The 27878-nt window shown below is 42.7% G+C and overlaps 1 protein-coding gene across 1 annotated transcript; it reads left to right on the top strand.

The window, feature by feature from the left end:
* Positions 1–3647: 3647 nt before the first annotated feature.
* Positions 3648–26054, top strand: POU2AF1 (POU class 2 homeobox associating factor 1; the record flags this gene model as incomplete). Its single annotated transcript, XM_082330591.1, is given in 6 exon segments — positions 3648–3695; positions 3699–3711; positions 23049–23176; positions 23896–23938; positions 24029–24300; positions 25743–26054. Coding segments are annotated over 6 exon segments (816 nt in total).
* Between the last annotated feature and the right edge of the window lie 1824 nt (positions 26055–27878).

The raw sequence follows: 27878 nt of genomic DNA, 5'->3' as shown, positions 1-27878 counted from the left end.
GTAAAAGAGACTTGCAGAGCTAGGAGTCCTCTTGATGTCCTAAGGGTTTCTGTGCAATGAAGAACACTCTGGTGAAGGCTTTTGCCTGAGGGAGGCTATGCCTTTATGCACATAGAGCTGTAAGCATTGTGTTTCTGTCTATTTGAGAACTGTTTTGAGCACATTTCCTTTTTTGATGTTTTGTTAATCGAAACCTTTGTGTTTTAAAGACCAGCATGAGGTATATAGTGTTAACATTTGCAGCAGCCGTGTTCTTTTCATCATCCTTTCCTGAACTGCAATACACGTCCTGGAGCAGGTGTCATTGCTGTTAACTTTGGTTCCTCTGCTCTGTTTCTGGACAACCATTTTTAATTATCTCTGGAATGTTCTTTCTGTTACAAACCTAGTGCCAGAAGACCACGGGAACTTGAGTTGGACCAGGCTTTTAGGTAATGTGGTCTCTTTCTTTTGGGCCATTACGTAATTCCTGACTGTAGTGAGTGTTAGAGAGCAGATTGTCCAAAGCTGAGCTGCAAGATTTGCTGCCTGTGCATTTGCAAATCTCCTCTTTCCTTTGTCAATCTGGTAACACAACTGCTGAGCCCTAAGCCCCGTTTAGATTGACACCGAGGTGACCAGCAGGTGGCAGTTCCACCCAACTAATACAAACCTGTTAAGACGCAAACAAATTTGTACGTAAATACTAACTGCAAAAGTGGATTTCTTTTGTTTTTACCTAAATTATAGCTTTTGCTTGTGCTTCATTGCCCCTTTGGATGCTATTGATGACGGAGTTTCAGGACAATGACAACTGCCAGTAAGCGATCGACTTGCTCCTTGCTGGAGTCATTGGTGCAGCACTGGACTCTAAATCAGTAGTGGGTTTTGCCTTCAGAAAAGAATTGCTTTGAGTGTACAGGGACTGTTTATCTTAGACAAGCGAGTCAGATCATTCAAATGTTAATACACACCTCTGCATCCAAAGGCTGGCATACGTTTGAGTATCTTTCTGAATGGGGCTGCTGAAATCTTTCCACTGACTTGCAGAAACTTCAGATCACATCTTACTAAATCCTGAAAGAGAGCTGCAACATTCTTCTCAAAGTAGTTACTATTTTAAACACAAAAATGCAGTTTTGCCTCATGACACGAAGCCCTTGTCTCGCTAACTACACAAGAGCAGAGAAATTTGTCACTCACACTTGCTGATGTGGCCTTTTTTAATGCTAACATTTTGCTTTTTTGGTCAAAATACAGTTTCGTACTGTCACTGTAACACCAAAAATGAAAGGGTATATACATTGAGAATAGCGAGTGTAGTACAAAGGATTGCAAGGAGAATATGTGAGTGAGAATGAGTGAGTCTTTGGGACATGATCATCACCACATTCCTCTTTGAGGCTGCCATTGTGATTTGCCCGGATAGTGACACACATAACATCCTGGACACTGAGATCCAAATTCCTGGGGTGAGTCATTAATAACTTTCAGCTGCCAGATAAATGTGCCTTCTCACCCCTATGAATATTTCCATCTTCAGAATTTCTCCACTTCTATGTAGGATGAATTTAAACTAATTAATTTAATCTCATTGCTAGTGAGGAAATAAAATACTAGTGAAACAAGAGCAGACTTGAGACAAACTCCCTCCAGGATCCTTTTCTCAGAGTGGCTGGAAGCACTGTGTTGCAGAAGCAGCTAAAGAAACCCTGCAGAGGCAGCCTGCCTGTAGCAGAGGCTTGAGCTATTGGTTACAGAGAACCCAAGATCAGTTCCTGCAGACAATTCAGCATGAGGATGCAGAAAGAATTCTAGCAATCATTCCTAGAGTTTTATGTGACTTTAGAACAGACCCGGGTGGTTGTTGCTCCCATGACAGTGACCAGAAATTGGCATTTGTCTTCTGTTCCTGCTAACCACAGCCAGCATTCATAATTTCCCTTCCAGTGCAGAGTTCTCGGCTGTGCACACTTCTAGAGTGGGCAGTAATGCTTCCACTTTACCAAACTTTTAATTCTGCATTTTAGTCTAGATAGTTTTCTTCCATTCTTTCCAATCAGTTGTCAAATAGGCAAGGACCTTGATAAAAGTTCTCCCTGTGAGCCCCCGGTGCAAGTTTGCAAACTGAAAGTCAGGTTTTCTGAGTGTAGCCTGGCCAGGAACTGGAGCTGATAAGGTAGAGGGGAGGTTTTTAGTTCCTTTTTCTTCATCTGGATGTGAAATCCGTTTGAAAAATCTTGTGCTCTCTCTTAAGCATGAGGGCCAAATGAAGATGTAACAGGCCTTGTTTTCTAAATTGGGGTCAATGCCTTTAGGAGCGGGAATTGACATTTCCACTACCCTAGGGTCTGATTAGTAGCTCTGTACCTAGGGTCCACAAACCTGTATCCTCGCTGTTGATGATGAAAAGGGAGGCCCTTGAGAAGAAGTTCCCCCAGACTTTTCTTATCCCCCCTCTCCCCCAGCTTCCTAATGGACTCCTTTCCCCTAGACTAAGCAGAGAATTACTCTTCTAAATGAAGAGATGAGCTGAGATCTGCAGGTGGTCCTGCAGGCAGTAGAGAGAACTGTTTAACCTCCCACGCTGCTTGTGTCCTGGGAAAAGACAAGGTCCCGAGTTTTCAGAATCAACTGCACCCTCAAGGGGGTTTCCCAGATGTTTGAAGGAGACCACGGAAAAGTAAACACTGATTGAAGCAATGGGAACTTTGTGTAGATTCACAGCTTAGTACAGCGCTGTTGTTCTCTGTAGCTCTCTGCCCACTCCTCTGCAGCTGAACATCACGGGTTTCAGGGTAAGGCAGGCATGAGGATGCTGCCAAAGCTGCTGAGTCCTGTTTCTCTATGAAACTCTGTGGGCAAATGTGCTCAGAGAGCTCTCTCAACATGAATCTTTTCCAGAAGGGACCAGGCAATGGTGACTTGACTTTCCTTGTGACACGATCAGGTCTCAAGCTTTTGCCTTGGTAACAGTGGCAAGGTTCATGTTCTGAACAAACTAGCTAGAAGCAGCCTGACAGTGTGGTTTCTGGCAGAAGATCTGATCTTATAGTAGAATATCTAGCACCTGCTTAAAGCCCTTAGCTTGAAGAAATGCTGGTTGCTTAGGTTTTGGCAAGCTTGGGCCAATATCTGAATGTGAAAGGAGGCATTGAAGTCCCTGGTTTACTCTGCTGATTTGGACACATGGCTTGGCTGAATGTGTCTTTCTATTTGAGATGAGTTGCTTCCACTGTATGAATTGAGTGTGAGCTCTACCTAAAATGCCTTTCTAGGACTTGCCTTAGTGTGCATCCAGTCAAAAGAGATATTCTCAGAAAGTGGGTTTCATCTGAAATTCATGTCAACAGTAACATGAATTTTGAATGAAACCCACTTCTACAAATGGTGAATATAGGTCGTGAGAAGTATCACTGAATTCATGTTACGCAGTCTTCCTTGTTCTTTAGCTTTGCTTCTGTGAGGAGAAAGAGAGGCTATTGAAAATGTGATGGTAAGAACTCCTTAAAGAAATGCTTTGCTTCAGCAGACTCAACAAACAGGGAACGGAGCCTTTAGTGTAGCATGTTACCGGCTTCTATGCAGCACCACTGCAAAAGGAAGCCTGTTTGAGACTCCAGTGGGAACATGGAACAAACCTTTATGCTGCATTGCTTTCATAACTGATGAAACCCCAAGCTTTCTTGCTGTCTCACATTGCCAACTTCCAGAGCTAGTCATGCGATTTATGTGCGTAACATTCAATGATATTCTTAATCCTGTTTCCTATTCATGAATCATTTGAGATCTGCTTTTGATTTCTGCCAATTTCAGGTTTATTTTCGGGGTGGTTCTGTGTGTAATTTCTCAACAGATAGCTTGGACGGGTGGTTTTCACCGTGTTGGTGCGCACAGACTCTGGAAGCCAGCAAGTCACCAGACTGGTGGTACTGTAGGCGGGGAAGTTACAAAGATGCCCGGCTCCTTTCACCCCTTAGCACCATCTGCTTTAGCAGCCACTCTGTGACATGTGAAAGGGGAGAGGCTGTGCAACTGCTCCCAGCGCTAGCTTACCCAAGATCATCTGTCAGCATTGCGCTCAGAGCCAAGCTTGCAAGATGCACAGGCATATACCAACTGGTTTGAACACCTAATGGCAGAGAGAAGCTGCGGTGACAAGGACTTCAGTGTGCATTAGCTATGTGGTAGCGTGCCTGTGGTCGCAGGCTGGCTTTGCGAGCAAGCCCAGAAGCCTAGGCTTGTGGGATCATCATTGTTCTTGGTCCTCTTGTTGGCTCAGTCAAGGTTAGTTCACGTCTCGCTTCCAGCTGCAGTATGGACACAGACTGTGTTATGTGCTATTGTTCCTGTTGCCTGACTCAGTACCGGAAACTTGAACTAAACGTGACTGCTACTCATTCACAGACAAACACCTGAGTGTTTGAGAAGAATGGGCAGGCTGCAAGCAGATGGTGCTGAACATGGCATGTGCGTGAGCAGCAGGAAGGGAGAAGCAAGGACAGGGTAGATCTGAGAATATGCATGTGTGACCACTACAAACAGCTTGCATATTTAGCTTTAAGCAGTAGTATGGTGGGTTTTGGTGGTGGTGTTTGGTTTTTTTTTTTTTTTGAGGGGGGTAAACCAATCACATGTTGGAGCTCAGAAACAGACCAGATGATCTCCAAAATAGTATGAAGTACAAAGAAATCCTGGAAAGGTCTGTTCTAGAACATAATGTGTGTAAGAAAACACAAGTGCTTGTTCATGGGAAACTCTCTAAGTGAAGACATGGTCTCAGTGTGAGAAATACAGTTGGCTTGATTTTTTTACTTTCTTTTTACTCTAGAACTCAGAACTTTCTTGAGGACGCTGGGAAGTAGCTTTGCTTAGGCATCTGTGTGCAGAAGTTCTGAAGGATTTCATGCTCTCCTTTGTGCCTGATGTTAGGCCTGATCAGTATGGGACATTTCTTTGTGTGAAAAAATATGTGCAGTAACCCTAGAGTGGATGTGGAATGTCCCAGGTTCAGATCCTCACTGTCTGAGAGGTCATGAGGGCTATGTTGATTTACACTGCCCAAGGACTTAATCTCTAGTGCTGAGTATATATGAAGGCTGCATCATTTGTTCCTTATCAAAGCTGAGGTATGAATCAGAACTTGTTTCAGAAGGCAAAGTGGGAGGTGTGAGACTCACATAAAAATTAAAAAAAAAGAAAGAAGAAAAAAAAAATCACTGAATTTATTGTACCATGCTTGCTTCAATGTTACCTACAGTATTAAAAAAAAAAAAAAAAAAAAAGGTGATACACTCCTCAGGAGGCACATGATTAGTGAGCAGTTTTGTACACAAGGCTATCCCCAAACGTTTGGCCTCTGTTCCCAGCCCTATTACAGATTTCATATATGACCTTGAGCAAAGCACTGGAGCTCCGATCAGCTGCCTCAGTCTGCGTCGCGTGATGAGATGTGTATACCTCTTACCTCAGCTCTGTTCCTGGCCCTGCCTTGCAGGGTGTACACTGTACATCCCTTTAGAGGAGCAGTATTCCCAAGAACAAAAACCAAAGAACCCCCAAACCCACAAAAAACCCACAGGACTATTTATTGATGAGCTTGCTGCAACATTAGTATGTCTCTGTGCTTCTCTGAGTCTGTAACACAAAAACCTGATGGAACAGGCTGTCCCAGCAGGAGATGCCATCTTCTCTACCTATGTCAGACCCTTCCCTAAGCCCATGTGAAATCAGAAATGTGTCCTTCATTTTTTTTTAGGCCATGTTCAGTGGGGCACATAGTAAATTCTGGCATTACTCAGAGAGTCTTTGAGATTTATTACGGCTCTCATAAAAGTCTCTCTTGCCCTGCCTGGTAAATTTATCTGATCAGGTTGTTATGATCTCCCTCCTACTGTGACTCATGGAGTCCTGGTAACCTTCACACCAGCCCCAGCTTCTGCTGAAAATGGGAAATTTTCTCTCTCTTTTTTTTTTTTTTTTTTTTTTTTAGAGTTTTTCTTCCCCCTGCCACCTTGTTGACTGAAGTAACACTTTTGCTTCAAACATGCTTTAGAAGTGTTTGAGGACTTGTTCTCTGGTGAATGGTCTGTAGATAGAGCATGAAAATTCACTCCACATCGTGACACACTATGCAGCTCACAGCCATTGTCCTCTGTCCTTGTTCACAGTAGTTGTCACGTCCCTCATGCTTCTCAAGGGAATGAGCTACCCTCTCACTGTTTGTGGCAAGCCATGGCGCATCTCCACATCCAACAGAGACTTTGACTTTGGGGAAGAGCTTTGGCTTTGAAGTTTTTTAGACCTTCATTCATCCCGCTCTTTTGATGCCTAATCAAACTACCAGAACTTAGGAGCCTCATTGTACTAGTCCTGCCCTGTGGTCTACTAAAAGAGATAAGCACCTCCAGAAGGAGATTTGGACTTGGGTGACTCATACCTCTGGAGATGCCTGTTGTTCTTTTGGTTCTGCCACGGGAGTTCAACGGGGTGTAGTGTGACGCTCCTCAGTTAGGTGATGTGATTTACATAAGCTTGCTGGAACAAATCCTGGCCTTGTACTCTGTAGGCTTTGGTTCTGAATTGTTTCTTGCTATGTTTTCACATATAATGGCATGCTACAAAATAAAGACACAGCTTATAGAATTTGTAATCTGAAATAACAAATCTTTTTCAGTCAGATGTCAGATCTTGCTGCCTCAAATGAGGCTCAACTTTTCATTTCCTCTATTCTCTCTCTTGATTGATTAGGAAAGAAGTATGAGAACCTTTTCTCAGTATGGTTGTCTTCTAAACACTCATTCAAACCTGCGAGGTAGAGATCCATTTATTGTTATTGTATTCTGAAAGGTAAATGTTTGTGTTTGCAGACCACAAAGCTTTCTGAAATATCAAACTACTACTTACATATTCATACTTCTTATGTTATGTGGCAGGATTAAAGTGCTAATATTGACATGTTAAAAAAATACCAAACCAAAACAAAAAAAGCCCACAACAACAACAAACGCCAACACCCAGGACATCTGCCAACAGCATTAATCCACTTTTGGAAGAAAATTACTTATGAGCTCAACTTCTGTCCTGGGAATAAAACAACATCAAGGAGATGAGGGAGTGAGATAAAGCTCAGGTTCAGATTGTCAAACATAATATATCCCTATGATTTTATATAATTTGTATATTCAAAATTCTTGCAGGGCCATGTTGCTACCAGCACTGAGTAGGCACTGTTCTTGGTTTTAGTTGCCCCTTAACAGGAGCATCAGGCTTGTAATATATATCCATTGGTGCTTGCAGTGAGCTTAGCTGTAAGATCACTGAACAACTGCCTTCTCTTGATCACTTTATCCTGCTCATCTGCATTTCTGTAGTGAGGGGAACCAGTGGCAAGAGGTTTCGTTAGAGGCTGTATGGCTCTTTGCCATTTGCAGTGGATTTTGGTGAATCTGCTGCTGCTCACAGGCAAGATGGGAGATGGAGACGGTCTTGGTCGTGTAAAAGAGGAAAGGATGGATTTATCTGCAACTTCTTTGAGTGTTCAGATGAAAGTCTTGCCCGCTGGCAGGTGGTTTACTGTGGCTGTAGCTGATGTATTGGTTTTCCAGCCAGCATTGTCTGGTGAGGTATACATCCCACATACCTTAATGAAGGAAAGACTGATGCTGGGCATCTCTCTTCCACACTTGGATCATTTTGGCTGGAAGAGGAGATAAGGCACATGCAGCTTGAGTCATCCTTGCACTCCACTCTTACCATCCTTGCTGAGATCAGCTGCAGGGATCCACTGGGATCTGCTGCATCCCTTGATTGGTTCTTGCATGTACAGAGCCACCAACCCTGCTTAGGAGAAATGTATCTCACTGTAGGTCTAAAGAGAAGGGTTTCTGCACTGTATACAGTGCATTGGTGCTCTAATGGGCTTTGCGGCTAATTTCAGGTTATCCTTTGAACAGCTGTGTGCGGCGGTCAGATCAAATTGTAACGCTGCCTGTGAATCCTTTGGTCTCTGGATATGGCTCAAAGTGTATCCACCAGGAACATGAGAAATTGTACCCTGACTCAGGGCAGAGAGGTTCCTTGCCAAACCAAGGTTTGATTGACTCTAACACGTAGCCTGACACAGAGCTTGTTGCTTTGGTCTTATGGTGAACGGGTCAAGGCATGACCAGAGGCAGCTGGATTTGCACCTAGTCATCCAGTGGCAAAGGCTGCAGTTAATTTTCTGAGTTGTCCACAAGCAGCCTTCCTGCTGTCTGTGCTGTTTGATCATCTAACAATAGCCTGGGCTCTAGCCATATATATAGGCTATAAACTTGGGTCATGATTTGCAAACAGTTGTCAGAGGAAGAGGCAAATACGATACTTGCTAAGTGATGTTTTTCATCTTTCTCTCTGCTTTTGTATCTTCCTTTGGGCCTCATTAGTAAAATGGTCCTTAACCAAATTGCATTTTTCTGTAAAATGCATGAAATGAGAAGAGGCTCATATTTGACAGAGCTTTTATTTTGCTTGGTATGATGTGGGGTCACCAAGCTACGCACACGTGCCCCTTTATACCTAAACAGGTAACTGTGAAGTTACTTTTTGGAGAGTGATTCTTTGTTAATATGTCAAAAGTTTATCTGGTAACTGTGTGTAAAATATGGAAATGGATGATTATCAGCCACCAAAATAGTGCTGGCTGTTTTATCTGTGGAAAACATGCCCTTTTTCGCAACTTCCTCATTTTAGATGTTTATTATAACAAGACTTTATCTGCCTGGTTTCATATTTTTAAGTATTGATATAAAGACCTTAAAAATAGCTTAATCCTGAGTGACTTAATGTTATCCACAGCTTTTCTAAGCACAATTAAAGTGTAGTTAAAAGTGAGATGATATGCATAGATTCTTTTAATATGAGTCTGTATATTTACTTTCTTCTATTATGCAGTCCGCTTTAACATATACATAAGATCTGGTGTGTACAAATCTCAGACCCTGCAGAGCACAAATGTACACAGACTGTGTTCTCATACTTAAAAATAAGGTCTTATTCCTGGCAGAAACCTGCCTAAAAACTTGATTTACCATGCTGTTTTCTAGTAGCTCTGTGATGTCAGAATTCAGGTATTTCCAGCAGAAAACTGCAACGGAGTACAGTTCTAAACGCTCTCTGACATTATCTTATGCAGTGACTCGAGCCGAACTCCAGGAACTTCTCCCAGTATTTCCTGAGCTTGCCTTCTGCTCTAAGCTTTAAGTAAATCTAAATATATGATCGGGCCCTGGCTTTCAAAGAACATAATTTGTCAGGAAGAGATTTCCCGTTGCATTACAAGCATTTATCTTAATTCTACAAATTTCAGAGGTTTCCAAAATGAAGTTCCATTAGTTTAGGGAGAAATATGATACTGCTTTTGTATTGGAGATATGAGAGTCCACAAATTCCTCCTGCTTTGGTGTAACTGAAATGTCACTGAAGCCAGTTTTGATATTCTTCCTCACTTCATCTGGCTATATTGGGCCATGAGTTAGACTCTAGCTTACCTGTCCATCTATGAAGTATTAGCTAACGGATTGCCTGCTATCACTAAGCACTTCAGCAGCAGAGAGGATATTACACTGCGTGGCTGGTAGTAAGCATTAATGCAGATATGCAAAACGGGGCTAAACAATGCCCTCGTGCCTGAGAACTAAGGAGGTGGGTGCTATTTTGGAGGGCAGCAATGTGGAGGTACACATTCCTTATTTCTTTCCACTCTGCTTGCTTTGGGCTTTGCTGCTTTGTGTTTTTTGAACAAATCTTTGAACTAGAGGGAATACAATTAAGCATTCATCTTCATTTGATTAATCTGTGTTTTTCCATTAAATGCAACACTAATGGTATGTTGCAAAATGGTTCGCAAAGTCGACCTACTCCCGAGAGGTGTCTGGCATCCCTGAAGGGGTGAAATTCTTCTAATAGACTCCTGGCCAAAGAACTGACTGGATCCTGCCTTGTTCTTTTTATGGGAAGAGAAATTTGTGGGAGCAAACTTTGGGGCCACGGCAATTCAGTGATTAAAAACTGAAGAGGAAGATAGGAATGCCAGAATCCTAAACTCATTGTGCAGCCTCCAAGAAATATTTCTCTGGGAATGAATCTCCTCAGTCAGTGTTACTTGTGAAACTTCATCACGATGGTCTGATTTTTAGAGGAAAGAATGTTAAGAGGTTTAAGAGGTTATGCTCATGCAATGGTGTGAATAGGTAAGATATAACGGTGCTGTTATTAAGGCTAAGAACTTATTTGAACTCCTATGGCAAGTCTCTCTCAGCCTTCCTTTGGCTTTGCAAGCTATTTTGGACGGGCCATCTCTTCTTTAGTAGGAAGTGTTGTATTTTGATAAAAACAAAACAGAAAAAAGGGTTTCTTTTTTAAATGAAGGACGTCCTCGTTTAATGAGGCTTGAAGTGTTTACAGGTGTTTCCTCATAAGTTCAAATTTAGTGGCCCCAGGGAGTTGAGATTCTCATAAGGCAGGAGCAAACACTCAAGTTTTGTATTTTAAGTGTTGCGCATTTAAAGGGCCAGGCAGACATGGCGTATGGGCTGGTTCAGTCTAGCTGAAGTGTACAGAACCGATAGTTATGCCATCTGAAGCAGCAGAATGCTGTCTTATGTGAAACAAGACCATCCTTAGTGCCACAGAAGGTCAAAATCTTACTAAAAGACCCTCGTGTTTTTTCTGCTGTACAACCTTTTGACCTAATTTTGCCAGTCTATGGTAAAAGCCCCATGAGTGGCAGGTTCCAGGTTTGATTGTTTGTCCAAATACATTTTGGTGATATCGAGTACCTTTTTGTGCATAATATCTTCCAGAGTTCACTGCTCTTGGAGGAACTGTTTAGCATCATGAAGAACAACATAGAGCAAGGGAAAATATAGAAGTGGTTGTGGTTGGAGGATGTGATGACATCACAGGGTTCAGCGGGAACATGGGGCTTTTAAAAAGCTGAAAGAAACATCCTGACAGTCAGTTATCACATCCCCGTAAAGGAGTCAAACACACGTTAGCTATTAAAAAGCCAAGCTATCTTCATCAAAGAGGAAAAAGACTCCGTCCTGACACAGAATATGCACTGGCAAAAATGTAAGTGAGCTCTGATTTGTTTTTCATAACTGTGATAAAAGCTGAAGATTGTAATGAAAAAGTAAGCATTAGCATAGCATGAGAGACAGTACTCGTGAAGAGATGCATGGCTCAAGAGAGACAAATGATGAGGCATGATGCTAATTTTCCAGCAGGGATATTAACACAGGGCAGCATTGCTGCTTTGTTGGCATTCATCACTATGAATCAAGTGGAAGACTATGATTCATAAAAACAATAACAGGATGCAGGTATTATATCAAAGGTTACAGTGGTTACATACCAGAAAATTTTCCTTTTTAAAAGTGAAACCTGTGAGAAATCTTATTTCTGTGCCTTTTTTGATATGTACTTTTTTCAACTAATAAAAAAGATAAGGAACAAAGCAGTTGAGGGCAATTCAGTTATGACTTTACAGGAAATCAGTTTTCTTGTTTTCAAGATAATTTCATTCCTCTTGGCCCACCTTTGCTCGAATAGTTTACTGATCATAATACAGGTAGGTGTTTGCTTCTTGCACGTTTTTCATTCTCACTGTATGGATCTGTAGGTGATGTTCATTTTTGCAACTGTGCTGCCATCCTTTGCATTTCACCATGCTCTTCTGTTAACCTGTAATAATACAATATACCTGAATGGAAGAAGCTTATTTCTCAAACATTTGCCAGTGACATATCTGATGTGGAACTAACATTAATCTTCTTTATATAATAGCTTGTAGGTTGCTCAGAGGTTGGTTTATTATGCAGATGCCTTTCCAAGCTTACTAGCAGTTAAGTCTGTTTTCTCTGTTACACGTTTCTCCTGCTTTTTTTTCAGTTGAACACTTTGGAAGCTTAAATGTATATTTGTGAAATTATACTGTAGATTGTAACGTCCTGTAGCAAGAAGCTCTGACTGCTTATTCAATCGTGTTTCAATTTGTCTGACAAGTATAAAGCAGCAAGCGGGAGCACTATGGCAACACACCTTGTTTCCCCCTTTATCTTGTGCTGTTTTCAGAATCAGTAGGTATGCGATGTGGAGCATACTGCAAGATCATTATATTCAAATCTTGAGTCTAATCTTCCATCTCAGAAGTCCATTAATGGTTTGTTTGGTTTTTTTGTTGGTTTTTTGTTGGGTTTGTTGGTTTTTTTTTCCCCTGCAATGACAAAGTAAAACTAACAACCTGATGTTTCAGGTAGAACAAAATTGGTAACTGAATGGGTATTTTTCCTTTGCATTTTTTCTTTGACACATGCAGTGCTTTCAAAGGTAAGTAGGAATTACAAGCCTACATGAGAAGAGACCAAAACCTATATCTTGATGTCAGCCATTCCCTGTGGATAGTTTCTAGACAAGATGACTTCTGCCTGTCTCTCCATGCCCCCTGAGCTTCTCAAGACTTGAATCTCCTGTTATAGCAATGCTTCCTGGCTGTTTTGAAAGCCTGCATGAGACAGTAACTGCCTTGATTTGACTTCTGTTGCCGAGGAAGTCCTTTTCATACCAGGCAGATGAAGCAGCCAGCGGAGTGGCCACACTTCTCTCTGACTCCTGGGCTGGTTGCTAGAGCAGCCTGGCGTTATGTTTACTAAGACACAGAAGGGGCTGAGGGGAAATTTCTGTAGGTGGCTGCCTGGCTGAGTCTGTGCTTGCTGCGTCATTGCATGATTAGGGTTCCTTTTTCCAACATGGAGCTGTTATCTTATTAACCCTGCTTCTTTTCTATACTATTACAGTAACGAATTATGTGTTTTGGCTTTGAAGGGAGACAGGAAGAGTATTGTGATGACTGGGATGCAGGCAGCAGCTTGGCTGCAATTGACTGCTCTCCTGGAGACCCCCTGTGCAACTGTAGGTAGATTGCTCAGGTCAGTACAGGTATTCGAGTGCCAGGTCCCAAAGGCTTCAGTGGAAGTTAGACTTCTCAGTATCTCCATGAGTCTCCATTTAGTGTCTCTGGTGCACCTATATTTCCTGTTAGTGTGACCAGCTGTGGCCTCAAGTTTCCTGCACCGTCTGGTTCAAACCACCTGTGACCACATGGATGTCCCAGTGCCCACATGTGAGCCATTGGTTTGCTCTAAAGTATAAATTGATGCAGAGGCAGTATGGGTGACCAGAGAACTTGGTGTGTGCTTGCATGAGCCCTAGGCTAATGTGAGAGCGTAAAAGCCCTGCTCTGCTCCCTACCAGGAAAGAGCTTTCCTCTCCCATGCAGAGAGTTTCAGTACAATTAACACCAAAATGAGTTACTCAGGTATTCTGGCAAAAGGGCATCCTGGATAGATGGGCAATAAGTCCGTGGGGAGCTTTTGAGGGGGTGGGTGAATCTTTTCCCCAAGCATGGGACAAAGCATCCCATATTCAGTGTAGAAACAGGTGGCTCTAATCCTGGCAACTGTTTTGTTTTGCACACCTGTGGTACTGTGCTGCCAGACAGCCAGGTAAATGAGACCTAGGCTGACACCTAACCATGCACTCCCAGGAACGGATGTCAGGCTTTGACATTTCTCGCCCTGCAGGTAAATTACTTCCCTGTGGTCTAAGCTGCTGTATTATGGAGTAACCAGACTAGAGAGGCATACATCCATGTACTGGGGCACATGTAAAAGCGACCTTTTTCCCCCTTGGGAGCTGTCAGAGACAGCAGGGATGCTGCAATAACTGAGCCAGAAGGAAGAAAAAAGGAGGCACAAACTGAAGTGCCAGTGAAAGTCAACTGGAGTCAGGCATTTAATTTCCTAAGGCTTCTTTGCAAATTTCATGGTATGGACCCGGTTTCTGGAGGAGACTGGATTAAAAACCAAGACAATTAAGTCCAACTTTACATGCTTAAACAGCAGGATGACTAGGGAATATGGGGGATACCGTTATGTTGACTAGGGAATATGGGGGATATTGTTATCGTTATGTTGCTGGAGGAAGCAAAGAGAACGCTGGATGCCAAGGCATTCCTGCCTAACTGGTACAGAGTTGGTTCCCTGGCCAGAGCCGCATTTGCAATTCTGGTCAAGAGCAGTGCCAGCTTGAAAGCAAAGGCAGATGCAGAAATTTTTGTCCTATCTGTACCTGTGTGAAAGGAGACTACATAGAAGTCCTGGCAACCTGTTCCACCAGGATGCCTCAACTTGGATTAAAATTGTTTTTTAGCAAAATAGGAGGTTTCAAAAGGAATGGTATCATTTCCATACGTTTTCCCCAGCTATAAAAATAAAACACAACAGCAAAAAACCACCAAAGAATAAAAAAACTCTCCCAAACTGAAAGCCCAAGAGTGACACTAGAACTCATTTAAAGAGGTGCGACCTCACCAGAGGGCTTTTCTCATGGGCACCTTCTGAAGGGCAGTTTCCCGCTTCTTCAGGGGGCCCTTCCGTAGAAAGCCCTGCAGGAACAGAAGGAAAACTAACAGACTTTGCCCTCAGCTGCTACGGTCAGCGGCTCTTGTCCTCCAGGGAGTCTCGCATGGCTGGCCCTGCGCACTGGAAATCGTTCCCTCAGGGTCACGGCACAGTGCACTTCTTTGCAGGAGTGGGGCCCAGAGCTTCCGCTCAGCAAAACCCCAGAGAGTGTCTCAGCCTGAAAGCATCCCCTCCCACGGCAGAAGTGAAGTGACTGGTCGGGGCTTCCCAGCTTTTGGCAGGATTCTGCTGAATGGAAGCAGGCCCGCTCTGCAGCCCGGCAGCCCTTCAGGGATGGGAAATTTCTAATGGGCAGCACCAGCTACTTTCCTCTTACGTGTCTTTATGCAGGTAGTTACCTCATGTTGTATTTTGAAAACAAAGTGAGCGTACCTTTCATGCAAATGGTTTCTGTTATGAAAGGGTATGCAAGCAGGTTGAAATTCTGCAAGAGTTTCACATTTAGGTGATGCTTTTGGCTAGGTCAAAATGCTTTGGACACTCAACTCCTGTTGCAGTCCAATGGGACTTCTGCACGTAAGGCAGACATTCAGCTATTTAGCTGTTCCACTGACTGCTTGGATTCCCATGCAACTGAGATATGTGAATTTGCACCTTTGAAAACCTCTTCCCAAATGCTTTTTAAGTGCGTAAAGGCTTTTCTGCCCACAACAGATGTGGGGCTGTATACAGCCTTTCTGAAAGTATCAGATAATGAGACTGAGAGGTGAAACTGCAATATGCTGCACCTTGTGAGTTTTAATTTTGGTAAAACCCCACTGGGAAAGATGGATAGCATGAAAGTTGAGCCCATCCATGCTTTACAAAGCAGGTGTCAGGCTCTACGAATGACCACATAAGCAATTAAATGGAAAGCTTGCATTACTAAAATGGAAAGAGTATTATGGGCTGGGAGAAATTAGGACGTGCGGGTGAGACTTATGGTTAAGACGCTTTCTGTCTATCTCAGCTTCCCCTTTGTAATAGGGGTTCTCTTGTTCTGAAACAGATAATTTTTAGTAGTCCTCACTGCTATATGTTCAATGCATCCAACTCTTATTTGGCACTTGGAAGCTTTTTTTTGTTTTGTTTTGTTAGACTAATCAAAGCAGCAGGGATTACTAGCCAGCCTTTCATGTTGTTTCCCAAGTGTCTTCAGACCTCCCCTTGATTTTGTTTCTATCCAGGTGGAAAAATACAAAGTTAACATTTTATTTGCCAATCTGCAAATCCTTCCTTGTGTTGGAACAGAATGTAGGTTCTGCACAGTGTTCTCCTGACTTCCACTCATTTAGATCATCCGGAGGTGTGAAGGAGACCTTTTTTAAAAGTCAAAAGCATACCGTGCCCCCAAGAACAGCACAGGCAGGGTACAAGGGCACACGGATCTGCTAGAATCCAATGTTAATTTGATTCTTGGAAATCTTCCAACTGCAGATAAACACCTGAAAATAAAGAGATTGGGCATAATTCTGAAAGATAGTACTGTCAAACTCATATGTTTCACTGGTAGTTATAGTGCTATGTAAGGGAGCAGAAAGAGACCTAGTTAAACGCTGTACAAAGTTGTTGGTAAGCAAGTGAAATATTTAGTCTATTGATTTAATTATGCTCAGAACCCTCCTGAGTTCATTTCCTTATGCTGAGCAATGAACCGTCACTCGGCTCTTTTGCTCATGCTCTAAGTTCTTCTGTTTATTGTAGAGCAGATTCTCTGCCCAGATGTTTGCTTAGCGCTTTGCATTTAACTAAATCTTGATTGAAATACCCACCCGTAGTGCGACAAACAGTATAGACAATAATCCACTCCAGTCCAGTTTTCCTTGTCAGGATTGTCTACAAAAAATAATGGTAACGCTTCAAAGGAGATTTGGGATGTGTCAGATGGACAAAAAGAGCTGCACGTTCAGTCCTTCAAATGGGCTTGACATGCAAACCTGGGGCCTTGAGACATATAATTTCAGATGGAAAGGCTATCGACAACATAATGAAGCAAGCAATAGCCAAATGGAATACAGATAAACACTTTCTGAGTTGTTTCATGATTTATTTGGCAACGCTGTAGACATGATTTTGTGTCTGAGCACAGTATGGCAGGTTATTCATTCTCAGGGCCAGCCAGAGAATGTATTAGTCAGGTCTGTATTAGTCAGTTTAGGCTAGGTACCAGCGACCTGGTACTTACTAGCCACCCAAGCCTGTTACCACCAACACAACTGGCGAAGACAGATCTTGGCAATTTGTTTCCAAGGGCATAAGTTGCAGATGGGTCACTTCAGAGTGTTTCACTTTTGACTGATCGGTCAGATCAGTTAAAAAAGGGACACACCCCAGAGGATGTGAAGGGCTAGGGATGAAGTTGAAATGAAGAACCTTTCTCCTGGGTGACTCCCTGTCATGTTACTATCTGGGATCTTGGATAGTTAAATGAATTTCAGTGCTTTGTTTCCCTGCCCTGGACTTACCACAAAGCAGAGACAAAGAAAGATCACTCTGTTTTTTCTCTCAGTAACATATTGAGGGTAACTGTGTAATTAGCCAGGAAATAAGGACAGGGCCCATCACCTCTGGCCATAACTAGGGAATACTCATTCTGCAATGCACTTTAAGCCTCCCAGCTGGATAGCTATGCCTGAGGGAGCGCAGAGACCTGAACAAATATTACACTATTTACGGCCTTGCATAAGCGGGTACTGGTGGTGTTATTACAGTCAAAGCATCCAAGCTCTGGCTGTTGCCATGAGAATGGCTGCAGTTCGATTACCTTTCCAGCACCACCTAAATACCCCTGTGGGACTGGCAGGTTGTTGTCGTAAGAGCGGTACAGACACAAGAAAGCCAAAAAGTATAAGGATCGTTTTTATCCTGTTGTATAGATTTGTAAAGTTCTGAGTTTTCAAAGGGAATCTAACTGCCGAAGGACTGCAGATTCTTCTTTGCAGGGATTTCTAAAACCACTGAAAAGTGCTTTTGACAGTTCTATTAAAGCACTTATCCTTGGGCAGCCGAATAACGTCGGAGATCTACCAGTTGGGTGACCCTTCCCTCAACTTTGTGCAGGGACCCTGGCAGAGCTAAGAATTGGACTTAGGTTTCCTTGTCTTTCCTTGCTGATCCACTGCTATAAATGGTTAGGCAGGCTGGACATAAATACAAGGGGAGCTGATTAAATAATTCTCGTACGAAGGATTGCCTGCCTAGCTGTTAAGAGCTACATTTTATCAAAGTACTTTTCACAGTGATCTATGATGTACTATGGAACATTATCAATATCACAAAAGCAGCTGTTTCAGTTCTGATGTCAGCTCTTATCACGATTCATTTCCAAAGCAGCAACAGACCCAAAATAATATTACTAGCTTTAATACTTTTAAAAATATTTTTGAAGGGTTCTGTATTTGAAGTCAATGTAAAATGCCAACAACCATGATGAAATATTTAGTCCCTTGCTAAATGGGCATTGATGTCGTCTTGTAAAAATGTCAGCAGCTGCCTAATGTAATTTGGTCTTCAATATCCAAGCCAGAAACTCACTAGTTTGTTAATTGAAATCTAAATTTTTCTTGTTATTCAAGAGTTACTGTTTGTTTTTTGAAGTTACTGCAAATAAGAAAAAGTTTTCTATTGCATTTCTTTTCAATTTTTTATTATACTGGAGGTGAAAGAAGAAAAGAGAAAAATATTTACACTGTTAACACTGATCAATTGATAAGCTTATCACATGTCAGTGTGTGAGCAAAGAAACAGTAAATCTTCTGAAACGGTGGCAAGTGTGTCATTTGCTGTTACAGGCAGGTAGTCATGCAAACTCTTAAAGATTAGCAGTGTATTTCAAACTGAAAATTGGCCTGATGGGAAATCGTTCTGACTTGTTTGAAAGGATGAAGGTTTAAACTGATCTGCAGTTCATGTGTGTGTGAAGGCCAGTGGTGGTAATATGAAGTTTAGTGATCTGAAACTTGTCACGCTTCAATACTTGCAGACTTCCAACAGCTGTTTTGCCATTATCTTCCCTCCAATTTCAGCAATGGTTAAATAAAAATGTAGAGGAAGGTAAATTTTGAAGTTGCTTGCTTTAATTGTTTGGCAACGTCTTGGTATGCTTTCCCTGTCTGATCTTTCACTCAGACCAGCATTTCATGGATGTTATTAAGAAGCAGATATCTTGAAAAAGACTCTATCTGCGTATAGATACTGTACTGACAAAAATCTGGGGATGACAAATATCATGCAAAAATGGGATACTGCTGACTGCTGCACTAGATGCTGCCGACATCTCTCTGTTAGGTTCTCCAAAATACAAACAACTGAAGGCCAGGGTTTATAGGATTACCACCCAACACATTAGTTTGCTCAGTGTTTTGCTCACCTTGGGCAAGGGGCCTTGTGAAGCATGTTCCTGACACTCTTCTCAGCCCATGAGCTCGGGTTGGAGCGGCTCCCCAAAAGCAAACAGCAAGATCCCCAATGGCTATGCGTGCTATATTCAGCACAACTTGGACTCACTCAGCAGGAAAAAATATATTTTTTTTTCGTAGGTGCAAACCAATTGGCAGAGAGCTAACCAATGCCAAGAGATTAGTGTGTTGACCTTAGCAACACCACTAATGGAGTTGTCAAATCTTCATCCAGAGTCCACCGAAACTGGGAACCTTCAGCCTTGTCTGTGCAGTCTGGACACTTTCAGGCTGAGTTGCAGAGCGGTCTGAAATCAAACATCATTATGGGCTTTCTTCTGTTGTCACTTGATGCTTAGAGCTAGTGGGACTGCTGCATTTGGTACCTTTTCATTAGCTGTTGTGTTATCCAGCCACTTTGAAAGATTACTCAAAAGTCTTCAAGGTTTGTGCTAGGCTTTTGTCGACATTCAACAAATACAGTAAGTGATAACATTGATGAAAGGAGCCTGGCTGTATACACGCACCGTGGACTTGTAAGGCAGCCTGACAATAGCATTGCAATGAGCTAAAATACATTTACACGTAGAAACTATTGCAAAGCTTCCTACTGGTTGGATTAGATTCCTTCTTTCTCGACTTCTGATGTTTCATACTGCTCCAACTTCAGAGAGCAGTTGCAAATCAAGATCCAGTGCCTATTAAGGAACAGTACATGGCTGTTCTGTGGTCCTTGAATTGTATGAGACGAGCTAGAACACGGTGAGCACTTGAGCACTGGAGCACGTCCTGCTGTTCCTTTTATTTGTTTGAATGGAACTTGGGCATGGGGACCATGGTGCATTTGCAGCTCATGACATAAATAAAAATATAATTGAAACTTGGGCCAAGGCAGGCTTCATAGTTTATTAAGACAACCCTGGTATAAGGAGTTGGAGACTACTAAATCCAGATACTCCCCTTACAAGGATATTTTAATTGTCATTATTTCTCAGAATGATTTTATTTTTGAATGATCATATTTCTTTTGCTTTATGAGGAGTTGTACACTGAAGCCAAAAGTCATTTTGCTGTGGTTCATCTGTAATGCTCAGACCTGGTACACACTTGAACAGTGGAAAAGCAGCTGTGCTAGCATTATTTTTATTTCTGGAGGTCAGCTTGGGGGAACCGAAATATGTTCTGCAGACTTTGGGGTTTTTTTCTTTTTTTTTCTTTTTTTTTCTTTTTTTTTTTTTTTGGTTACTCTGCTTACACCGGAAACTCTGAATAGGTATATTTGTCAGCTTTTACAGTAAATTTCTTTTTTCCCATCCCCCAAACCTGGAGCCAGAAACTGCCATCCTTCCCCACCCTAATTCTGCAAGGAGGCCCTTTGAAATCAGTGTGATGACTCAGGGATAAGATACTACCCAAGAGGTACAGTTCTGCCTCTCATGCAATCTACAGCAGAGCTCATATTTGCTTTGGTGAAGTTGATGTTTTCACGCAGTGTAAAGAACAGCAGCAATGTCTGACTGAAGAGCTTTTCAGTAAAGTACAAATAAATAATTTCCAAATGTAAATAAATCTCTCACAAGACCAAGAAAGCACCTTTGTGATGGTCCTTATTTCAGACCTTCTGTCTAGTATTCAGGTCCTTTTCAGAGTTCTCAGTACAGCTCATACCACAGCACTTTTTAGCACTGTCTATCGTTTGTACTCAGATAAATTAATACCAATTAAATTTAAAAAGCAAAATGTGAACTGTATTAAAAGCCCTTGTGGATGCTTGTATGCAGAATTAAAGTGACCTTAATTCTCTTTGTTAACTGCATTTCCAAAGCCACAGCATTCATAAGAATGCAAGTAACCCAATTTACGTCCCACAAAGAATGTCCAGAGAAAGCAAAGGCAGATCAGGCAAAGGCTGAAAAATCATCTGTTGTTCAGCTACTATTTTAAAGCAAAGTATTTTCCCAATACGCATAAAGGTAACAAAGTTCAATGCATAAATGTAGTGCCAAAAGTATTTATAATGGCTGATTTCATGATTAAATGGTATATAGTGAGTCAGAAAGAGTTAATGGTAGAGCAAAGTTGAAGGGAAAGAAGTATTTCATTTTTTAAAAAGAAATTAAGGCAGAAATGTTTATTCTGTTAAATATTTTTTGAGGTTGACTTACAATGTCTGTATTTAGACTCAGTTTTTCTCCCCCCAGAAAGGTGTAACAGAAACATCTCAGTGTGCGTATAATTGCATGTAACTGGGAGAGATGATCAGAAGTAAAATAATTCATCTTGTTCTGTGACGTGAAGCACAGAATGTAAATCTGAACAAATGCTTCCTGGGTGGAATAATACTCTAAGTTTATGATTTGAGCTGGATATCAGACTGTACTTCATAAAACTAAAGGTCGGTTGTGATCTTTAGAAATGGAAACTTATCGATTAGCATATTTACAAATCAAAGTGCAGTAAAAAAGGGGAGGTAGCCACTACTGCTATCAGTGGCTTTACAAATATCGGGCCTCCCTGAGCTTTGATATCCTATGGTTTCCTTCTGCTATCAATTACCTCCAAATACTTCATGTAAAATATGGGCTGAAAATATCGGCTTATGAAGAACCGTGCTTCCTCTACTTTCACTTGTTGCAAAGCCTTGTGATAGGTCTTTTTAGCTGGCCATAAGCTTTACTTTTCAAAATGGATCAGAGTTTATGCGTATAAGCTCTGAGATGTGTTGTCAATATAACTGTCCGCAAAGCTGTGCCACGTCCCAGCTGACCAAGAGGTAAACCTCCTGGCTGGGCTATGAGCAAAGCTCTGTTTGGAACAGAAACGTGTCTCTAGTCCTGGATGGCACTTAAGTATACCTGCCTGTTGTCAAAAGCTATGAGGGACGCATGTCAAACTAGTGATGAGTTAAATGGCTTTCCGAATGAGGATGCTTTTCTAATTTGGGTTGCGTTTACATCTTGTGTCTAAATACAGAATATAATGTATTTCTTTTGAATATCTAACCTCTACTTTTTGATGCATCTACCTGGCCAGCAATTGTGTTATGTCATAGGCTAGATATCTACTAACCAATCTGTATTATACGCCTGTTGGATATACTTAGTCTGATTTTTCCTTCAGGTGGGTGTAAATCGCTGCACTGCAGATAAGTGGCACTGAAGCAGCATAAATCAGATACATACAAGTGAAGTCAGGAGGAATAAAATAAACACGCTATTTTTGTCAGAAGCCTAAAGAAAACAGAATTTCAGGCTCAGAGAATAAGGAGAAAAATATAGTAGTAGAACATCACAATTAATACACTGAAACCTCCTTGAAGGCAGCAGAATGAAAGGTTTAGTCTAGAGACAGTTTGAGGTAAAAACAACATTTGTTTGTTGCCTCCCTCTATTTTTGTGTTTGGTTTGTTTGGTTTTTTTCTATCTAGTTGATAAGTTTTTAAGAGGGATGCCCTTTTTCACCTCCCTTCAGAGTGTGTGGCTCACCACTACTACTCTCATTTCACACGTGTACGAAATACATCCCCGTAGGAAGGTGGAGGTCTGTCGATAGCCGTTGCTTTTAGGAATGGGGTATTATCCTCTGCGTAACAGCAGCAGCCCCTTTTCCTTGTACTACATTCTCCCTGGCTTTCATAAATATCTAGAGCAATGTGCCTGTTTATTCAACAAAACATGTTCATTACACCCTGCGCCTGATGGGACACGGCTTCTGCAGACCATAAAAACACCTGCCAGCGCGGCAGGGAAACCGCCAGCTCTGCCTTCCAGACCATTCTGGCAGCAAGGCCTGCACAAGCTCTCGTGCTGTGAATTATGTACGAATGCTGTTTCGCAAAAAAAGAAGGGGCTGAGTTTCTCGGTGTTGCTCCAGCTATTTAACAGCTGGAGGGAATTACAAGCATACTTATTTCAGATTAGGTTGTCCACGTGGTCTATCTGTGTGATCACAGCATCCAAGCAGCAAAGGTAGAGAGAAGGCCTATGCCATCTGACGTCACGTATGGGCCAAAAGACATCATTAGCTAAGGAAGAAAACGTTTGTGAGTCTGGACTCCAGCCACGTTGACTAGTACAGCCTGCAGACAAGCAGGCTGCTATGGGGATTTTGGATCTGTGCAAATGGCAGGAAAAGAAAATAAACGTCACCTGCATTTTTTTTTTTTCAGCTTCTGCTCCAGAACAGCAGCCGCAGCCTCGCCCCTATCAAGGTGTCCGTGTCAAAGAGCCAGTGAAGGAGCTATTGAAAAGGAAACGGGGAAACGTTCATAATGCCAGTGCAACGGCAGCTACAACGGTAAGAGAAAAAACAAACACAGGCGGAAAATTCTTCCTCGGTAGCTAAATGATTGACCAGCCCTGGCACCAGCTGGCAATACTTTGGCAATGAAAGAAATCTTTGCATCTCTAAAGCATTTTGAAAGCAATGCAGCCTCATGTTACCTGGAAATACCATTAAATATATCTTTACTTTAGGTGGAGCGCCTTTAGGGTGCTGAGCACCTTCAATCACTGTTGACCTAATGGAAGGGTGAAAGTGCTTTGCGCTTGGCAGGATCTAACTCCTAGGAACAGAAAGCGGCTTGCAAGTTAAGCAGCTTGTTAAAGACCACAAAAAGAGATCAGCCAGAGCCATCCTTAGCTATCTGCTTCTTAGTTTCAGCCTACCTCTATCTGTCTTCCCAGGAGGAAGCAGATTGACTGGCTCCTCTCTGAAGAGGAATTCCCTCTGCAGCACAAGGTTTAAATACTGTTTAAGGCCCCCTTGAGCTGAAGGGCCACGTGGACTTTGGCTAGGCCCATGAACAGGGCTGGGGTTACGTGTGCTGGCTGCCAGGCTCAGTTCTCCTGGCCCTTCTGTAGAGGCAGGTGGGAACATTCAGGCACTGACATTGAAGCAGTAGCTGATTATCAGCTGATAATAGCTAATATGCTCTGTCCCTCAGTGCCTCTCAGAGGGGACTGAATTTAATGCTTATGGTCTTAATTTCTGGATGTTTTTCTTCTCTCTTCTAGGTTGTTTTGCCCCATCAGCCGCTTCCTTCCTATTCACCAATGGGTAATGTTTCCCTGACTTTCTAAGTGTTTGTCAGCCCTGCTGCAGGGAAGGCTATGCTGAACTGGGCTTTAATCCTCTCCTGTTTTTTAGGCCAGCCTTGCATTGATATGGATGTTGCTGCCTCTGCATTGCCTGTCACAGATGAAGGAGCACTCTGTTCTGGCTGGATCTCCCAGCCCTCTCCCACATCCTTACAGCCTTTAACTCAGTGGACCACTTACCCTGATTATGTGTCCCACGAAGCAGTCAGCTGTCCATACACAGCAGATATGTATGTTCAGCCTATGTGTCCCAGTTACACGCTGGTTGGACCTTCATCCGTTCTGACTTACACTTCTCAACCGCTGATCACCAATTTTGCAGTAAGTCAAAAATACCTAGGTATAAATGACAGCAAATTCCCCACCTTCCAGCAAGAGCCATGGGGAGTGCTGGATGTAATTAGCATAATTTATTTAATTACTATAATGTTGTGTGTCTTTGCATCCATGCCACATAGCTGTTCTAGCACTGGCCCTGTCTGCACTGTGCTGGACATTAGTATGGTTTGAGCAGGACAAAAAGTTGTGGTTGCACTGAAATCAGACACACTTCACTGCCACTTCCCCAGCACTTGCACTCCTCCAGACTTTCCACGTTATTAACACATACACTGTTCTTTGCTGTTGTCCTGGGAAATGAGTCATCTCTCATCAAGTCAGCAGCAGGGCTGCCATTGCCCCGAGTTTGTTCAAGTCTATGAACAGTTATTTACAGTAGGAGAATACTGTTTGCAGCTCAAAGATAATAATGGGGAATGTTACAGTTACTGTTGTCATCAATTCCAACTTGAGAAGCTGTTCTTCAGCTTGGATTTGGAATACCTGAGGAAGCAGAATTAAAGTAGTTCACTGAGTGGATGCACATTATAGTCAATAAACGCTGTTGTCTGGACAAGTACTTAGGACACAGTCCCACCAGAGATCTGAGCAGTATTCAGGGGATTCTTCACTATTTAATTGCAAACTGAAAAAAAAAAAATGTAAATGGGATTCCAGGAAACACATCCACCTGGTGAAACAGGAAGAATGCCTTGGCAATAAATTTCTTAAAAAATTGCTATTAAAAGGTGGAAGAGCAAGGCCAAAATGGCACGAAAACATAGCAGAATATTTGGTCTCAGGCTGGACAAAACCTGTTTGGCTGGCCCAAGAAGATTTGTTCTTCCTTAGAGGAGAAGGGCAGAGAATTCTGTTTCGATTGAACTCCAGCAGCTTATTTTCCTTTTCATGTTTCAGTTCAGCTGCTGAAACCGACACACCAAATCAGCACAGGCCCGCGCCTGCGCCCTGTGCCCGCCGCTGGTGAGGAAGGGCTGTCGTTTAAATGCGGCTCTGCCTTGGCTGACAGGGGGTCAGGACGGACTGTCGCAGAGGCCAGAACAAGCTGCCTTCAGCCTTGTGGCAGCGAAGCCGCGCCCGTGCATTCAACTTGAAAAAGAGACTGTCAAAGGCGGCAGCTTTCAGCACAGGGTGTAACTGTCTCATGGGCTTAGAGTGAGGGTGGGAGTGGGAACAGAAAGCTAGAGGGAACTTGACATGAGTGTGAGCTACTGGCAGCAAGCACCTGGGACACCCACAGCCACCGCTCTCATGGGAGCCAGCGTGGGAAAACTGTCACACTCAGTATAACGCTTTACCCAGAGAGACAGGAAAAGGGATGTTAAAAGTGAGACTGAGCATCCTTAGTCTGTTGCTTTGTGTCCTCCCCCTGCCCCACCTAGCCAATTGTTTTATTTTGTTTTATTTCTCTTCTATTTTAACAGCCCCGAAGCACCACCCCCGCTGTAGTGCCTCAGCTCGAGGTGACGGATCAGCAGCCACCTCTTACGTACTTCCCATGGGCACAGCCCCTCTCTGCACTGCCAGCCTCCACTTTGCAGTACCAGCCAGCTTCTTCCACGCTTTCTGGGCCACAGTTTGTGCCCCTGCCAATCTCCATTCCTGAACCAGCCCCCCAGGAGCTGGAGGATGCCAGACGAGTCATCGGCACACTGCCCATTGAGAAGCTGCTCCTAGAAGATGAAGACAATGATACGTATGTTTTAAACCATGCTCTCTCTGTTGAAGGGCTTTAAGTTGCACATCTGGGGCCTGATCCTCACCTACTCAATACTCCACCTGGCACCACAGTGAGTTTTGAGTACAGAGGAAAAGCAGGCTGAGGGGTGGGGTGGGAACTTTACTTGTGATTTTGGTGTCCACCTCTAGCATACCATGACTTGTGTCTTGTGTGAAACTTGCTTTGTCCTGGGGCCCAGCACAAGATTTCTCTGCTGTTGCAGTTCCTGCTACCTCTCCCAGGCAGGCTTTTGATACTGCATAGTTCTTGTGCTCAGCATCAGCACAAGGTGACTTTCATCCTCAGACACAGGGCACGGTCTCAAATTGACATACTATAGTGTAGCCGTGGCCGACTGTAGCATTTGGTGAGGGTACTCTTGCCTCTAAATATTGGCAAGACCTAGTTCAATAGGACTGCTTTCCAGAGCTCAGTGTAAATGCCTTGTGTGTGTGTCTTTGCCCTGTCCACAGAGGAACCTCTACCTGATCTAGGCCACTAGAAAATATTTTTGGGGCCTAAACTGACATTTTTCTTTCCTAAATTGAACTGCTCCTTTGGAAAATAGGAAAATGTAAAGTGTAGTTTTGTTCTGCTGGTGCAGGTAGGTGCATTAGTCTGAAGACAAAAAGTCGATACAGCTGAGCTAAACACCAGTGCAGTCAGACATCCCTATTTACAGAGCAACATAAAGTAGCCTAGACGAAACGTTTGAGCGCACGCAAAGGTGTAACTTGAAGGTCTCACCTTGTCTGCCATTGTTAGGCAGCCACCTAGGTGTGGGACAGTGCTTTGGAGTCATGGTCTTTCAGCTGCAGAATGTTTCTGGACTCTAAAATATCCACCTTCGAGATGGGGGGCTGATTTTGTGGCTGGCTGGTAATGCTGCGTGTTCTACCAATGGACAGATCCTGGTCCCACTGAAGTCACCGGGAGTTTTGCCTGAGTCAGGATTGCAAGACATGGCCCTATATCAGGAGATCATTGAGAAGACAGGGTCTTCCAAAATCTGGACTTCAGTCTAACAAGGAATTCATGGCATTACTATTAGCCGGCAATACTTTCATTTGTTCTGTAGCATTTGAGCATGAATGTCGTGCTGAGCCAGGGAACATTAGTGACCTCTCTTGTGCCTTACTGCTATGGAAAGTTTCTCTGTGCTGTAGTCGCCCAGGCCCACAGGTGCACACATTTTCTTTACAGCTTTCTGATTTTCTTTCCTGGAGAATGAGTAGCTTTACTTTTTCCTCTGATGCAATGGTAAATATTATTGTTGATGTTCAGGAGTGCCATGCCACAGGCAAATATATTTGTAGGAGATACATCCCCTTCTAACTGTGTTTGTTGTTTTCTTAATAAACAAGGGACTCTTGGCTGGTGAACAAAATTTCTCTGGGTTTTTCTGCTTTCTAAAGCCCAGGATTCTTAGGTGATTTTATTATTTGCAAGACTAACTGCGAAATAATTTATTGCACTGTTTATTACCTGGTGTCTAGCACTCCAGTTGCTACCCAGGCAATATTTCAAGTGACCTTACAGTTTATGCCTGAGTGAGGTTTGCAAGCTCAGGTTGAAGGTCTTGAGGACTTTCAAAGCATATTTTATTATTTAATATTGACAAATCTGGAAGACATAAGCAATAGATCATGTAAGTGATCATAAAGTTGTTTGAAAATAGCAGTAGTTCAGGTGCATTGAAATTAGTGGCTTACATTTGCAGAAAAACCCAGCAAAGAAATTAATTAGAAGGAGCTTAATTCACCACTGCTTACTCCAGTTTTATAAGTACAAAGACATTCAGCAGATAAAACTGGGATATTGCAGTTGTGAATCAAGCCTG

This window comes from Platalea leucorodia (genome assembly GCF_965183815.1).
Source record: "Platalea leucorodia genome assembly, chromosome: 20".
NCBI classification, from domain to species: Eukaryota; Metazoa; Chordata; class Aves; order Pelecaniformes; family Threskiornithidae; genus Platalea; species Platalea leucorodia.
Note: the sequence above shows the minus strand (reverse complement) of the source record. Positions and strands in the feature narration are given on the sequence as shown.